This window comes from Eptatretus burgeri, chromosome 1 (genome assembly GCF_056783735.1).
Source record: "Eptatretus burgeri isolate ZD-2024b chromosome 1, Ebu_testis_v1, whole genome shotgun sequence".
In the NCBI taxonomy this organism is placed as follows: Eukaryota; Metazoa; Chordata; class Myxini; order Myxiniformes; family Myxinidae; genus Eptatretus; species Eptatretus burgeri.
The window spans coordinates 135,546,938-135,564,437 of NC_140961.1; the positions used below are offsets into that span (position 1 = coordinate 135,546,938).

A 17,500-nucleotide genomic window follows, 5' to 3' on the forward strand; every position below is an offset into this window, starting at 1 on the left:
CCATTGCTGCGTAGGCGTGGCTGCGTAGGCCGGTGCGCGGCCACTACTTCTGGATAGTGATGACTTACTGTATTCTAATAATTTCTCCATTTCTTATGCACATTTATAGATAAACACAATGCCCCAATCCAGTCGTCGTTTACGAGAGTGAAGGAACGGCCTGTGTGGTTGTTTGAAAGTTTTTTTTAAAATCTTTTTTTAATTTTTGGTTTCCACGTACGGGCACGCGAGAGCGAAGGAACGGCCTGTGTGGTGGTTGTTTCTGGCTCGCGATTTGAAAGTTTTTTTTGTTTGTTTGTTTTTGCATGTACGGGCACGTACCAGTAACTTGTAAACACACAAGCTGCCACCTGTCACCATCTCCGCAAAGGTAGATCCACATATACAATTCTTCAGTAAAAGCCCATTTTCCTTCGGATTTCAACCCGGACACCGATATATTTGGTGAGGTGGTGATCACTGATCGGCAAATATTGTATCAAATGTGAAAAATAACTGTTAAGACGTCACAATAATTGGTAAGATTGAAGGAGGAGTCATGTGACCTTTCAAATGCGTAATCATTCTAAAAACCAAAAATAGTACAAACACAGCCCAAGCATAAATTTCACAGTAATTTCACTGCTCATCTAACAACATAACTCTCGTGTGAAAACAAGTTTGGAGAATAAATTAAGGGTTACCATCTTGGCTAACTTCAGGAAATATACGCCTCCAAATACACATCATGTTTAGTTTGAAAGAACCAAGTTAACATCTTAATTTATTTTTGATCGTAGATGCTTGATTAATTTAATCGTAATGTCGAACCTCAAATGAGCAATTTTTTTTTTTGGAGTGTGTATTATTGTTAGAAAGGCAAATTCAGTGAGGAGATATTGTAGTGGGTGGAGCCAGTAACCTTGGCAACCATTGTATATATATATTTTTTAATTTTCAAATAGTTTCTGTGTCACAGAAATATTCAATCACAGGTGAGATGTATTTCATTTCTTACAATATTGTCGCGGGGACTGCCGGCCCGAGTTACCCACCCCCCCCCCCCCGACCCAATTTGTGGTGCCGGGCGGTTAACACCGCCAACCTCCCAGGACGGCCGAGTGGTTCCTTATTAAGACGAGGCAGGCACATTGATTGACGGAGATTTTAACACATGCTAGAAGGGCATTACGGATGGCAATGGTGGACGGGTGGAGAACAGTGTGACCACTCCTCATTTTCATAAATGCCAAGGTGAGCCAATGAAAAAAGCCAATAATTCACAAGGTTTCGAAAAAGCAATGATAATAGAAAACCTACACGCCAAGAAAACATATAGAAAACCAAGACGCCAAGGTGAACAACGAATAGCCAAGATCTTGTGAAAAAAGCCAAGGAGTGGTCACACTGGTGGAGGAGTACGGCATCAGGGGGACAAGGGGTTTATCCGTGAACCCACTATTACATGAATACAGTTTCTTCAAAATAAACACATTTAATGAACATACACAAATATTTACAAGACAATAATTCAAAAGTTGATAATAATAATAAATAAATAAATCATACTGTCGAGGCCTTGCACACAGACACAAATACAGACAAGCCGGTAGGCGGACATGGATAGTCGACTACCCAATAGAACCCGACGCGATGGGCCCGTTCGATGGGGAATGACCTGAGGATTAAGCACAAGAAAATTCATGATTCTAGCTTCAAGGGTTAATGCTGCAGATTGTTATCTTGCCAAAACGAAGTTTTTGCAAGATATGTTAGTCAGCTTGTAGGTTTTTTATTTTTTTTTGTCTGTAATCATGTATAAAAAATTCTGCAGAGCACAGTTGTCATTGGAAATTTTTGTAACTTCGCATATCAGAGGCCTATAGAGGTCCCTTTCAGCGCACAAAATTTTGAAGGTCAAGGTCAAAGGTCAAGGTCACTTTGTCGCAAATCAGGGGAGTCGACGAAACCATTATTTTTTGAGTAATTTTAATCGAATCGTCTCCAAACTTTATGGGAATGTAGTATATGGTCTGGTGCTCAGCTGATTAATTTTTGGTGGCGATTGGCCTTGACCTTCATGGTTAGCGCCTAAGGTCAAACATATTTGACCCCAAGGTCAAATTTTCAAGTTTTAGGAACCATATCGTGTAGTACCTCAAATTGAACACCTCGATGAGTGCTTTCTAGATATGTCAAGCTTGAGACATTATGATGTCATTTGGTGACATTATGAGGCAAACACATATTTTTCATGGTTACTCTGTAGAACGATTCTCATCGGAATCTCTCGTAGGCAGATATTCCTCAAGGAGTCGCTCCTGGTGGATAGCAGCTCTGTTCACCTCAGTGTGACCTTAAAGAAGTCACACGTGGTCACCTTTTGGCAAGATACGGGTCACCCTGCGGGTGACATTGGTTTATTTTTTTGTTAAAATACCCCCACATTTAGAGGTTTTTTGGCCGTTGCTAGGCAACGGAGGGGTCCATAGCAACGGTTCTTTCTCGCACATAACTAGGACATACCATGAACCTACCATACCAGTTTCATGTATGTCTGACTCATAGTCTCTGAGATATAACGAACTTTTTAAAATTGTTTTCGACCAGGGTTCATTCAAAGTCTATCTTCTCCGACAGTTTTCATAGGATCCTGCTGGAAATTTTTGACAATATGGCTGAATGTACTGCCCACAGTCGCTCCTGGCCCGATTTTTAATTTTCGAAAAAATAAATTTTTTATGATTTTTCAAAAATTTCAGTCCCGTTGCTCAGAAACGGTGGTGTCCATAGCAATGGTTTTCATTTGCACACAACTAGGTCATGGTATGAACCTACCAACCAAGTTTCATCGAAATCGCCATTGTATTAACGGAGCACTGGACCGAACAGAGGGACAGACAGACAGACAGACAAACATATCGACGGAAAAAGTGATAATAAGGGTAAAACAAATTTAAAAAAAAAAATTTTTTGAAAAATGTTTTTTTTCCGACTACCCAACAAAGGGTGACACAAAATGAAAAGAAAAACCACCCTTTTTAGCTCGCCTGTTCGAAGAACAGAGAGCGATAGTGATACCCCCGGCGTGAGCGTGAAAATGTTAAAGTTTTTGGTGCAAGTTATTTCCTTTCTAATGTTTTTATCTACCACACTATTTTTTTCTGATTACAATATACAAATACATATATTGCTTTAAAATTATTTGGATCAGACTTCACTGCAATGCTTTATAAAAAATATTATTAGACGAGTCTTTTAAAAACGATAAATGTATAAACAGGCGAGCATTGGGTGGCTTTGACACCAACTCTCTGATTAGGTATACTGGTACTCAGCTTGGGCCAGAGCTGGTCCTTGTCGAGCTTGGAATGGGGAGCGCTTCCACCAGCATGTGCATATGCACTCAAAATTGCGCCGTCACTTGTAGCTGGGCAGACATACGCCCGGCAATCCGCAAGTAGCTTTCCACATGAAGGTTCAAAACGTGCCAGCCTTCCCCGCTCCAAAGGTGCCACCTGCCTCGTGCGGTCCTCACACCGACCTTGTGTGTGTGCTCTGCCGATCTCCTGTTCTATCCAGGCAGAAGCCTTCCACAATCCACATGTGCGCAAGCCTGCGTACCTGCCCTCGACCTCGATCACACTGATGTCTTAAGATCTGCCACCTGTCCTGTGCACTCTTTCTCTTTTCCGCTCTATATCCTCTCCGGGGCATGTCCTGCTCGCCCCAAACCCGAGAAGGCGGGGCTTTCTGCCCGTTTGTTGCGGTTTCAGGGACGTGTTTGCCAGCTTTACTACCTTGCTTGAAATGTAAAAACATAGGGGAAAAAAATCACAGAGGGCAATCACATACTGGGGAACTTATTCACTCCCTCTGCAAATTAACACTGCACCACCCCACGTGTGGTGACACGTAGCACTTAAGCTCACCGACTCCCAAACTTAGTTACATCGAGTTGCTTTCTACTCGTCCATGGACCAAGCAACTCGACACAACGCTAAACTCCCGATTAAATTCTTCCATCTACCCACCCAACCGTAACAATATTATTGATATTGCCGACCTCTTCACAACGTCTTATCCAAAAGGCCATTCAAAAATTATGTACCTAACGCATGGGGGTTGGGTTCGGCGTGTTGATGGGTGTACATCCAAATGTGATGGAGTTTTACAGGGAGTTGGTGGGGTGGTGTTTCCAGAGCCGTCACATAACGACATTTTTCGTTGCATATTAAAACGAGCTATTGAAGGACTCTTTGGACGTTTCTGGGTGAGATTTCCCAGAACTTTTGAATGAGGTTCTGATAGGGCTTTTCTCTACTAGCCATGGCTTTGCCGAGAGGTCTCACTGTAAGCTTATCGATGGAAGAAAAACAAGTGAGCCACCTTCCTGAGAAGAGGGAGAAGTGCGAGGAAGAATTGGCTGCAGAAGGAAAATAGGTTGTCCGTCGCCATATCATTGAACTGTATATAAGACTGGAATGATTAATTATGAGCGGTGTGACTGTTGCCATAAAGCACCATCTTGGTAGGCCCCATTGTAGCTGATATATTTTGACTCTTGTGATAAATTATTGGGAGATCTTGAATAGTGAATGTTAATTTTGAGTTGAAAGTCAAAGTCGAAGTGAATATTTTCTCACATAAACTTAATGCAACACGGGTTGCGGTAAATCATTCATTGGGCTTAGCAATATGGTGGCATATGCATAGAGAAGGGGCTGTGTGGTGGTGACACAATGTGAATAGCCATAATCCATCCAGTCCTGTATCTAGTTCAATGCTCTTGTATATAAAAGCGAAATGTTTTTGTGTGTGACCTTATTGCTTTGAGCTTCCAAAGTTAATTCACGACGAAACTTTCAACGATCAGATTTTGTTTTTAAGGATGATCTACCTAAATAGGCGTTTTAAACAGTCATGAGGAGATCATTTGGCCCATTATTGCCATGTTGCACTCGAGGTAATTTATTCACTGCATCTTCACTCTTTTACACCCTACTAGACCCTGTACACCTCTAAGACCCTTTACTACCTTGTTAGACCCTTTTGAGAGGTATAGACCTTCTTCATGCCTGGTATTGGCTTAATGATTAGGGCGGTGGGCTTGGGAACCTATGATCCTGAGGTCAAATCCCACTTTACTGTTGAATTAACATGAGGTGGGGTTGATTCTGCCTGTCATCCTTCCGAGGTCGGCTAAATGAGTGCCAGCATGCTGGTATACTGTGTCGGAGTGGCGACCCGTCCAGGATTGTGCCCAATAGCCAAGGAGACTGCTGAGGCAGCACCAACACTCTGCACAGAGTATGGTCCCAATGGATGGATGGACATTCTTCTACCCTTTCGACACTTTTAAGACCCTTTGGACATTTTCAGACCATTTGGACACTTCAGACTCCTTTTGCTCTTGCCCTTTCACCTTTAGACCCCTTTAGACATTTAAACCCATTTAGGACCCTTAGTCCCCCTCAACCCTTTAAACAATTCAGACTCCTTTATGACCCATAAGCCACTCTCGACTCCTCTGCACCCTTTTTTTAAAAATCGAAAAAAAAATTCCCCCGAAAATCGTTTTTGGTGATCTTTTTCATGCGCCATTCGTGTCTCATCACAAGTTGCAATGACTAATCGAAACTGATGTTGAAAAGTGAAACTGAAACAATTTATCTATGGATCATCGAATGGGAAAGCAGAATGAAATATTGTGAGAAATACTGAATGGAAATTGCCAAAAGCAAAGCTATGAATAGTATAGAGAGAGGGGGCAGGTTGAGGACCGAAGAAGCGATGTGGGGAGGGATAGGTGCCTGTAGGTGGTCGTTTGCCAATGGAAAGAACTTTGGTGATCTATCAGGTGGTAGACCAAAAACGTGCCTAAATTCGTTTCCCAGCTGAGCTTTCATAATGTTACCCTCACTCCAAAATAGTCCTTCAGGAGGCACCACAATCATGGACTTGTAATCTTCGCTGGTGGAATGGAACGAGGTTGCCAAGGTTACCAGCTCCACCTACTCCTATATGTACACACTGAATATTTACATTGAATTCCCGTTTCCATCAATATTAATCCATTTGAAGTGATATGTCAACGAACCCGCCACCTGATGGATGGACAGTTCACCTGACTCCACCCACAATTTCAACCTGGAAAATCATACGGCCACCATGTTGGTGCTGACTCATTTGTGAAGCCAGTCATCTTTGGAGCTGTCATATCCACAATCGCTTCCCCCCCCCCTTTATAATTTTTCCTTTCAGTTTAAAATGACCAAAGTGACAGCGAAAAGGATTTTGAGATAATAGACATATCATGGACCTTGTGAAGGTAGGCCTCAGCAATCGAGGCAGCGTTCTGTTCTTTTATACTTCCCAAATAACTGCATGGCATTCTCTCAAGCAGGGCTTTTATCACAGAGGTTTCACAGTTCCTTGCTATTATTTCCAACTATTTTTTTTTCTCTTAAACGACTCGACCAGGGACAATAAAACCCATGTCATCAGAAGGTCTTTGTTCGAGGACTTCCGGGAATCTTGCAACATTGTGAAAAAAAAAACCCATCAGTCATTATTTGCATTTCACAATGTGTATATAGTTATACATCAGGAAGAAGATAATTGGTTTTGTGTGTTGTGGTCACTTGACAGTTGCAATTCCACGGGGTTTCCGCATATCTCGCATGGAGAGCAAAGATTTAACAGAGTTGGGAGGGGATGGTTAAGGCTTTGCTGGGGGGTAGGGGTCAAGGACTTTTGTTAGGCAAGGGGTTCCTTTGGGTTGGCAGGGAGGGTTGATTACTTGGGGTTTGCGAGGGGGTGGGGGAGAGTTGAGGACTTTGTCACATTTTACATTGTGTAGATCTTCTGTGGGTCCTTCCATATTGCTAATCTAATGGAGAGGGAGGTTGTGGTTGTGCTGGCTTATTATCCCTCTCCCCGAAAACTGACGCCTTTTACATTCTCCTTTAATATGCTCTTCTTGTCCTGCTGTTTCTCATCCCCAGAACCTGCAAGCAATGGATGAGCAGAGATCGACGGCGATAAAGAAGGCCCTCGCTCGTATGGCTGACGTACAACGCCAGCTGCTCCCGCTTTTGGGCAAAGAGATTGACAAGGCATTAGAAGCTGCAGAATCTGTCAATGAGAGACAGGTAAAGACTTTTGAGATATTAAAGCGAGAGCGGTGGGTGAATAAGTTCGTGAAGTGAAATGCAGGGAAGCTAGTGATGGACTACCTACATACCAAGCCTTCAATCATGGATGCAGCCATTCATTTACATTGGTTTTTGTTTGCTCATTTATGCCTCAACTTACATGATTTTGCATGAATGGAATTTCTATGATTAATTCCTCGCACCAAATACAATGTCAACAATTTAGGTTTTCATTCTTGATTTCATAAATGGATGAACTCTTGAATTGGTGCACTTTGCCTTGGTCATGTCTCAAGTTAGGATTTCTTTTCCATTCCCGTCTTGCTTCCACTTCTCATCATTACACTCGTGAACTGAAGTTATTTGATTCTTTTTTTTTTAATTTTCCATCATCAGTTCTGTCTCTGTCTTTGTCTCTGTACTTTTATTTTGATGTTTCTTTCCTTACACTGACATGTTTGCTTTTGGAATGGGAAGGTTTGAAATGATCAAAGTGACATTGTTATTGATGGTTTGGAGGTATGCGCGCTGTTATCTGAGCTGTCTAGCCTGGATTCAAATCTCTGCCCAGCTGTAAATTGTCACCCCGACGTTTCACAGGCGTGGAGAGTCATCAGTGTTTTCCATCCCTTTGATGGCCATCCCGTCTACAAGCATTAGTTGGTGGACATTAAACGGTCCATAGTGTCCTTCGTGAAGAGTAGGCGAGCTCTCGCCAGCACCCTGGCCAAATTACAAATTTCTGCCTTGACTGACTGCTGGGAAGGCAAGAGCAAACCACTCAGTATAACGCTTACCAAGAAACTGCTGCTACAGCACCAATATTTTGGAAAGAGTATGGTTTAATCCATCCTTGTCTCTTATTGTTCCTCGCTTTGTGCATTGTTTGGCAGGATGCAAATGTTGTGATCGATGTGTTCTGCACCGGGCAAAGGATTCCCAGAGACATTGTCATCGATGATGCTGCTCGGCCGGCCCGCTCATCACCTGAAGGCGACTCGGGTGGCTCCAGAGAACGAGGTCGCAGTACGCGAGATGGTGGAACAGGAAGAATTTCAGAAGGGATGTCCAAATCGATGGAAGACCTCGGTAACTCGGTTGGTCGAGCAAAAGGACGACGACTTCCCCCAAGGATTGACAAGGTGGGTGTTTGGCTGGAATGTGATTTGGCTTTCTATGAGAAAGGCACCTGATTTCAAGTTTGGTTCTAAACTGCCCTAAAACTACGATCCTGTTTTCAACATCCCAAAACTGCATTAATCAGGCGAATTGTTTGGTATTTCAAAGTTGATGACAATGACCTCAGCTAGCGAGCAGCCCGTTTGGCTCACAACATTGTGTGCAGGTCAGTACTGAAAACTGGATGGACCTTCCACCCCATAAACGCAGACAGTTCCTTCAGCAGCAGATCGATAAGGCTTCGCATGACCTTCAGCATCTTACTGATGAAAGGTGAGGGGAAATGATCTATCCTTGGAATTTAAATTGCTTTTCATTCTAGAATCTTTGTTGGTTGAAATGGGATCAAAATGCGCCTCTGTCATCCAACTAAAAACAGGGATGGTCTCATGCGGTTGCGGGATGCTTATGCGGCAAGTATGGGTCTTGGTGATCCACACACTGTAGATCCTCAACTTCAAATTGTGCAGCAGAAATTAAGCCAACTCCAGCATTGGATCCGCAAGCAGGAGGTAGGTCTTTGAATGAATCTGTTTGAGGGAGATCTTTCCTTTCACGTATTTATGGATAATAAATGCTGGAGGAAGCGGAGTCGGTTCAGTTCTTTCCAACAAAACAATCAATCGCAGTTGTGAACTACAAAGGTGTTTGTTGAAGTTTTTGTTGAAGTTGAATAGATGGCAAATGCCATTCATTGAGAACATTCATTTGCAGGTAATAATTGTCAATTTTTTTAAATTTCCACTTCATAATCTTGAATTGAATATTTCTTGTTAGGCCGTGACTACGGCTTCTCCTGGTAATTTATCTCTGGGCTGCAGCCATGGCTTGCCTTCGTTGGTCCTTAATTAGTTGTGAAACATGACTTGTGCGTTTTGGATAATTGTGGATAAGACAAGGCTACCTCAACAGGAATTAGGAGTGCATCGAAAAAAAAAAAAAAAAAAACATCAATAAGGATGCTAAGCAAGGATTTGATTGAGATCAGGTGTTGTAAGGTGGATCACCTTTTGCCCAATAACTAAATTCCACAAGAGCTTTGGCTGAGCAGACCTCTTAATTATATTACTAGAGACGTCTATCTATCAAAAATATAACCCCTGTGAATTATATCGAGTGGTGTGTAGTTCAACTCTACTTAGCAGCCTTTTCCAGGTCTGGATCCCCTATTATATCTGTGAGAGTAAAATCATCAATGGATCCACAGGAGCTGAGGGTAGAGAAGTGTATGATGAAGCTGTGCAGAGACCTGGGTGCAGGACTGTGTCGTGTCATGTGTACAACATGGGTGATGTATGGGACGATTTGAGAGAATATGCAGTGAAACAGGTACTTGTGTGCCATTGAGATTTCAGTCTTGGAGAAAGGCTTTCTTCAAAAAGGTTAAATTGTTTGTTGGACCAAAGGCCAGTTATGTACGAACTCTTGGGACAGGACTACTTCTAATGTATCCTGGCGAAATGTCAGACTTCAAAATATCCAAAATCCTGACAAAGTCTTTTCAATGAGCAACGTTTTCATCAGATTCTGAATCGACTGAAGATGCAAATGGTGCAATTATTGAGATTGCACAGGGCAACATCTTTCAATAGATGGTTCATATGTCCCTCAGAGTCAGGCAAGATCTCCTCGTCACCCCAGGGACATTACAGCACCCAGCAAGAACTTGATCAGGAACATATGGATCAAGTGATCCCAAATGGCCTGTAGCTGCTTCTGCGATTGCTATTTGGGGGGCAGAGATGGGGTGCATGTGAGCATTGAGGAAGACATCGGCATCGGGCAGACTGTGTGCACTATTTCCTAGGACATTTGTGTATGCAGTTTCCAACAGATGGAAGTTGATGCCAAAGCATTAACGACACAGAAGGGGTTAATGCACACTGCAACGTCAGAGAAATGGCCAAAGTGTTCAACATAATAACAACTAATATGGTTCTATAGTACATGTTTCTGAAAAAGGGTGCAATATTTTAATTTTAACAATGACAAGGATATATACACTACCGGTCAAAAGTTTTAGAACACCCCCATTTTCCCAGTTTTTACTGAAATTTAAGCAGTTTAATGTTTCAATGTCCTCTGAAATTAAAGCAAAGAACAAATAAACAATCGCTGATAAAAAATAAATGATGGAATTGTTTTGTTGAACGAACTTTAATCTAAATTTTTGACTCTTCAAAGTAGCCACCTTTTTGGAGGTTTAACAGCCGAACATACTCGTGGCATTCTTTCTACAATGGAATCTTTCTAATCTTTCTACATTCTTTCTAAATGACCATTCTGTCTGCAATGGAAGTCAAATATTGTTTGGAAAGTTCTTCCCAACACTGTTGCAGAAGTTCCCACAAATGTATTGCACTTGAAGGTTGCTTTGCTTTCACTCTTCTGTCCAGTTCATCCCAAACCAGCTCGATGGGGTTTATGTCTGGAGACTGTGTGCTGGCCATTCCATGATTTGAAGCCTACTGTGTTGTTCTTTTCTTCTAAGTTAGTTCTGACATAGCCTGGAGGTATATTTTGGGTCGTTATCTTGCTGTAGGATGAACCCCTGACCAACTAGGCGTAGACCAGAGGGTATTGCATGGTGCTGCAAAATGCTGTGGTAGCCCTTTTGGTTCAGGGTGCCAGTCACTCTGTGCAAGCCGCCGACTGGATCCAGCAAAAGAGCCCCAGATCATCACGCTTCCTCCTCCATGTTTGACAGTTGGTGTTACACACTGAGGAACCATCCTTTCGCCTATTCGAAAGTGCACAAAAAACCCTGCGTGATGAACCGAAGATTTCAAATTTTGATTCATCGGTCCATAAGACCTTCATCCAGTTTTCAGTAGTCCACTGGCGGGTGCTTCATGGCCCAGGCAAGACTCTTTTTCTTATTTTACCATCTTATCAATGGCTTTCTTACTGCCACTTGACCTGTCAAACCTGCAGCTCGAAGTCTTCTCTTCACAGTTGAAACTGAGACTTCCTTACTTCGACCAGTGTTAAGCTGTGCTTGAAGCTGCTGTCCTGTGAGCCGCCTATCACGCAAGCTGGTTGACTCTCGTAAACTTGTCTTCTGATTGTGTTGTGGCTTTGGGTCTGCCAGACCTCTTCCTGTCAGAGTTTCCTCTGGTTTCCATGTGCCTTTTGATGATGTAGGAAACTGTACCTACTGACACCTTGGCTTCCTTTGCAATTTTTCAAAAGGAAAGATCAACACTTTTAAGGGTTATAATGGTCTGTCTGTCTTCCTTTGTTAATTGTCTTTTTTTTCCATTATGATAGCAATATACTACTTCCTGCAGTGCAATATTTTCCAAATAATGCTTCAGAGGGTGTAGCAATGCAGTCTGTTCCAACACTGCTTTTATACAGACAGAGGGTTTGTAACTAATCAACAAAAGTTGGGACATCTGTCAGAATTGTTTGCATCAACTTTCAAGGCTTAATTTACTTCCATTGCTGCAGAACAGCTGCAGTTGCTAACCCATTACTTGTTCCCTGAAAATACTTTTTTAATAACTGAAATTTACATTATTTTTCAGTTTTTGGTCACCAACTTTTTTTTTTAAACCTCTGGAAGTTTACCGCTTTGCTTTCTACCATTTCAGGTTATTCACTGGACTTGAACTGCTTAAATGTCAGTAAAAACTGAAAAATGGCGGTGTTCTAAAACACTTGACCTCAACTTTTTGACCTACAACTGGGAGAATGACAAACGAGCAGGGAGGTATTAAAAAAAAAGAAAAAAAAAGTTGGACAAATTGGGCACACACTGCCTTCAGCAATGGGGGTGTATTCTATTTGTAGGAGTTTGGAAGCATCTTCACAAAGAAAGGTTGAGTGTGCAAACAACCTTGATATATATGATAAACACGTTTCGAGAAAAATCACACTTTTGTGTTTCAGCCTGAATTTAAAATGTAGTAAATTATAAAAAAAAAATTCTCACTGATCTCCACAAAACACTCATAATGACAAAGTGAAAACATGTTTTTAGAAATTTTAACAAATTAATTAAAAATCAAGAGCTGAAATGTCTTGTGTCAATAAATATTCAACCTTTTGAGTCAAGGCTTTGTAAAAGCCCTGACTAATCTCACACTCTCACTATGTATGTCTCTCCGAAAGGACCGTCTGGAACCTTCCCCCCCCCCCCCCAAAATCTACTTTTTCAACAATCCTCTTGAAGAAGTCCATTCATTCAAGCTTCTGGGTCTCACTATCTACTATGATCTTTCCTGCGAAAGCCACATTTCCAACTTGGCCTCCAAAGGCAGTCGCCAACTGGGCATCCTCCATCATGCAAAGTCCTACCTCGGCACACCTGAGCTCCTGATCATGTACAAAGCTTTCATCCGCAGCCTGATGGAGTACTACTCTCCCCTCTGGGCTGGTACTCCCACCTCTCACCATTCTTGGCTTCACGCTGTGGAAACCAAGGCATTTTGGATCATTGATATCCCCTGTGATGAGACGGAGTCTTTGGGTCTCTGTCTCACTGCAGACAAGTCGGGGGTCTTTCTGTCTTCTACTGCCTCCTCTCCGGCCTAACCCCCCATGCTCTGTCTGAGATATGTCCTCCCCAATATTTCCACAAGATGCTTAAGGTTCCCCAGCAACTCCCTTCTGGTAAAACTACCATAATCAAGAATCACTGCTCACCTTCCCTCTTTCATTCCTCTTTTCCCCTCCTCTGGAACAAACTCTCACACTCTTCAATCCCACTCTTCCTTCTAAGTCTTCAAAACAGCTGCTCACCACCATCTCTCATCCTTCCACATCCAAAACCTCTATCTTTTCTACCTCCCGCTAATCCACCCCAAACCCACCTCCTTCAAATTCCATATTTTCCTTCCTGAAGTTCCCCGTAGTGCCCATCTTGTTTACCCTGTGTACCCTGCCCCATCACTCTCCCTTCCACAGATCTCCTCATGTCTCTGTTCCCCACTGTTTTTTTTTTTTTTCCTTCCCTCTCCCACCCCTCTTCTCTCCAGCTCCCCTTGTTGTGCGTATTTGTGTGTTGGCTCTCATATGATCCTTGACAGTATATACAATTTTTTTTTTTAAAGCACCTTTGGCAGCGATTCCAGCTTCGAGTCTTCTTGGTTATGTCTCTATCAGCTTTGCACATCTGGATTTTGGAAGTTTCTCCCATTATATTCTTTTGCAGATATGGTCAAGCTCTGTCAAGTTGGATGGCATGATGCTGCCACCACCATGCTTCATGGTACAGGTGGTGTTAGATGGGTGATGAGCAGTGCTCAGTTTCCACCAGACGTATCGCTTTCCATTCAGGTCAGAGAGTTCAGTTGTCATCTCATCAGACCACAGAATCTTTTGCCTCATGCTCTCGGAGTCTTTCATGTGCCTTTTTGCAAACTCCAGACGTGCTGTCATGTGCCTTTTTCTCAGGAGAGGTTCCCATCTGGCCACTCTCCCAGAAAGCCTAGATTTGTGAAATGCTGCAGAGATTGTTCTTCTGGCAGGTTTTTCCATCTCAGCCAAGGAACTCTGTAGTTCTGTCCAAGTGGTCATTGGGTTCTTGGTCACCTCCATGACCAAGGTCCTTCTTGTCCAGTTACTTAGTTTGTTCGGACGGCCAGCTCGAGGAAGAGTCTCGGTAGTTCTATATTTTTTCCATTTCTTAATGATGGAGTTCATTGTGCTCTTGGGAACTTTCAACACTCTAGAAATATAGAAAGGTGTGTTTCTTTCTAAATCATGCCCAATCAATTGAATTGGCCCACAGGTGGATTCCAATCAAGTTGTAGAGACATCTCAAGGATGATCAAAGGAAATTGGATGCACCTGAGCTCAATTTGGAGTGTCGTAGCAAAGGGGTTGAATACTTATTGATGCAAGACATTTCAGATTTTAATTTTTAATTAATTTGTAAAAAAAATTCTCAAAACACGTTTTAACTTTGTCATTGTGGGGTATTTTGTGTAGATCGGTGACAATAACTTTAAATTTAATCAATTTTACATTCAGGTTGTAACACAACAAAATGTGACAAAAGTTTTTAGGGGTTGAGAATACTTTCTGAAACTGTTATACTTTCAACTTGCACATCTGTAAAAACTTCAATATCCTCATCCCAGAAAACGTTTGGAAACATGAACCAAAAGTGACAATTGAGCACAAGGAAGTAACCCTCACATACGACCTGACGATCCTATCGAGCGTGAACATAGAAAACAGAGCATTGTGACCGGATATTGTACTTGAGAACAAAAAAAAAAAAAAAAAGGCATTGCTAATTGAGGTTTTGGTATCCAGCAATTTTAGCTTGATGCAGAAATCAAGGAAATGACCAAATACCAGGACCTCAAAAATGAGATCAAGAGATCTTGGAAGCTAAATAGCATCAAAATTGCACCAGTGATAATTGGAGTAACAGGAATGATGAAGATGTACCTCATGGAGATCTTACAAACCATCCATGGGAATATTAATACAAACAAACTGCAGTTGGAAGCTGTCTGGGGCTAATAGTACGGCAGCTTAAACAAAACGTTTGCACACTGGACAAAAGCACCAAGTTTTGTGGATCACTTTGTGATACCTTGCTTTTATATACTTTGCTGGAGACAATGGAATTTGACATATCGGAAGCTGTAATTTGTATAATTTAACATTTTAAAGCATTTTTAACCACCAAACCACATTATGATTGAATTATGCAGGATAGTAGCAAGTGAAGACACTTGTGTTTTTTTTTTAAACATGTTTGCTAGTGTAACTTGAAGAGAGGGGTGGAGAGGGGAGGGTGGGGGGCTCGACTTGCATTTGCTGGCCTTGGTACAGGATTTAATGAAATGGGGTACATTAAAACTGCACGCTCAAACGTGACAGCAAAACCGCCTATCACTTTCAAACAGCACGTAACATTTTAAAAGAGATTATAATATGGGCTTCCCTTGAGGTATGCGACGCGAACTGCGACTGCCACCCTGTTTACCTCCTTTGGAACTGGATCTCTCCGAGGGGGGGTCACATACTGCCTTGAGTGCTAACGAATGTGAGAACCAGACAAACTCACACTCTCGCTATGAGAGTGTGACACACTCTGACAAATCTCATTCTCTCACTATGTGTTTCCGAAAGGACTGTTTAGAATCCCCCCCCCCACCCCCACACACCTACTTTCTCAACAATCCTCTGGAAGAAGTCTTCATTCAAGCTTCTGGGTCTCATGATCTGTCATGATCTTTCCTGGGAAAGCCATATTTCCAATGTGGCCTCCAAAGCCAGTCACCGACTGGGAATCCTCTGTCGTGAAAGGTCCTTACTCGGCCAACCTGAGCTCCTAGCCACATACAAAGCTTTCGTCTGCAGCCTGGTGGAGTACCAGTCGCCGTCTGAGCTGGTGCTCCTGCCCCTAACCTTTCACGGCTTCACTTTGTGTAAACAGGCATTTTGGATCATTGGTATCTCCTGCGATGAGGCTGAGTCTTTGGGCCTCTCACTCTCTCACCGCAGTCAGGTCGGTGATCTTTCTGTCTTCTACTGTCTGCTCTCCAGTCTCGCCCCCCACCCCCTCCCCGCTCTGTCTGCGATTTGTCCCCCACCATATTTGCGCAGGGCACTCAAGGTCCGCCAACAACGTTCTGTCTGCAGAATGCTTATAAATGCCCAGACGCCACTGTTTCGTGCCTTTCTTTAATTTCAGCACACGTTTTACAACCACAATGCAATAACCCCCAAAATATCTCAACCCAAGCCAAATCCTAAAATTCAAACCACGGAATCAAACCAAGCAGTGGACCCGACCGCCAAAAACTTGCACATCCGCCCAACCCGCACACTCTCTGACACTCCGGACTCGCAACATAAACACCACAGCACAACACAACCACCTGCGGAAACTAGTCACAACCACCGATTGTTTTTCACTTCATGAAAGTTGGAGGAGGGAGAAGAGAGGAAGGAGGGGTGGGGGAGCAAGGACAAATGGGGATAGATGGATGGATGGAAGGAAGGAATGGAGGGAGGAAAGGGATGGATGGATGGATGGATTGGGATGGAAAATTGATTCACAGCAAGTTCCACAGTTAATGAACACACGATACTCCAATCTCAGTGTAGACACAAGGTGTAAGGAATGAATGAGTGAAAGTTCCCACCTGCTGTTCCTTAGTCTACCATTACATTCCCTGCAGCATCTGCAATGAGCTTGGGTTTTGGAAACAACTCTCCCTTAATAACCTCTAAAGTACTCCACCAGGGGGTGCGTCTCCAAGCATCTCAGGGTGGTGCTCAGCATGACCGCTCCGAGGTGAATGTTAAAACTGACGAGTATAAAATGTAACCAAGACGATGGAACACACGTTTATGTATGTACTTCATTTACATTATTACCGAACATTGTCTTGAATGTCAATTTGTAATTTTATTTTCAAAAACAACAGCTGTGATAAAAAGAAAAAAAAAAAGTTATTTACACCACCGTATACCATCTTGCCGTGGCTTACAAACATCCCTTTGGTCTATCCCATCCATCCATTCCATCCCTACATCCATTGATAAGGAACGGCAGGCATGGCACCGCATGATGCTGCAGGCGCAATAAAGGCAGGTGGGGCCTGAATTTTGTACATCGATCATTGCATTTTTGTTCGTGTTTAGCAGTGATCGGTGCAGATATACAGTGCGGGTACTTTTGCCATGTGTCGCCATGGCTTGCAAACTAACATCCAAGCAGCTTATAGAGTACTTACCAAGTGGCTTAAGCACTCAAGCAAACACTCCAACAAAACGGTTAATAAGGAACGGCAGGCTTGACAAGCGATGAGCAATCACTGATCGGTCATATTAAACACCACCTGGATATTCCTGGAATGTCAAACAATGTGCGAATTGGTCAAACGAACACTTTTTAGTCATCGGAGCTGCTGCTAAGGTCAATTCCACAGTTTATATTTTGAAATTTGGCTCAGGTTAAGAGATTCTAGAGCTTATCACATGTACAGAAATGAAATGAAGCCATGAACACTGCGGGAGTAAGGGGGGAGGAGGTTGGGCTGGAGGTTGATGCAAAACCATCCTGGGGGAGTGAACAGCCTTCTTGCCAAGTCTGGGCCCCGTGGGTCAAAAGGTGTAGCTGACAAATCACACGGACACACACATCTCAAATATGGATTTATTTATATATATATATATATATATATATATATATATATATATGTGTATATATG

General features: G+C 42.7%; 1 protein-coding gene across 4 annotated transcripts in view; it reads left to right on the plus strand.

Annotated features, from left to right (window-relative positions):
* The window catches only part of LOC147035503 (formin-binding protein 1-like), a 103,987-nt gene that overhangs the window by 50,022 nt on the left and 36,465 nt on the right, over positions 1 to 17,500 (plus strand). For all 4 annotated transcript variants that reach the window (XM_085899508.1, XM_085899499.1, XM_085899515.1 and 1 more), the window contains 4 exons: positions 6,987 to 7,133; positions 8,030 to 8,278; positions 8,482 to 8,588; positions 8,695 to 8,827. In XM_085899508.1, coding sequence (XP_085755634.1) covers positions 6,987 to 7,133; positions 8,030 to 8,278; positions 8,482 to 8,588; positions 8,695 to 8,827 — 636 coding nt within the window. The remainder of the gene's footprint in view (positions 1 to 6,986; positions 7,134 to 8,029; positions 8,279 to 8,481; positions 8,589 to 8,694; positions 8,828 to 17,500) is intronic.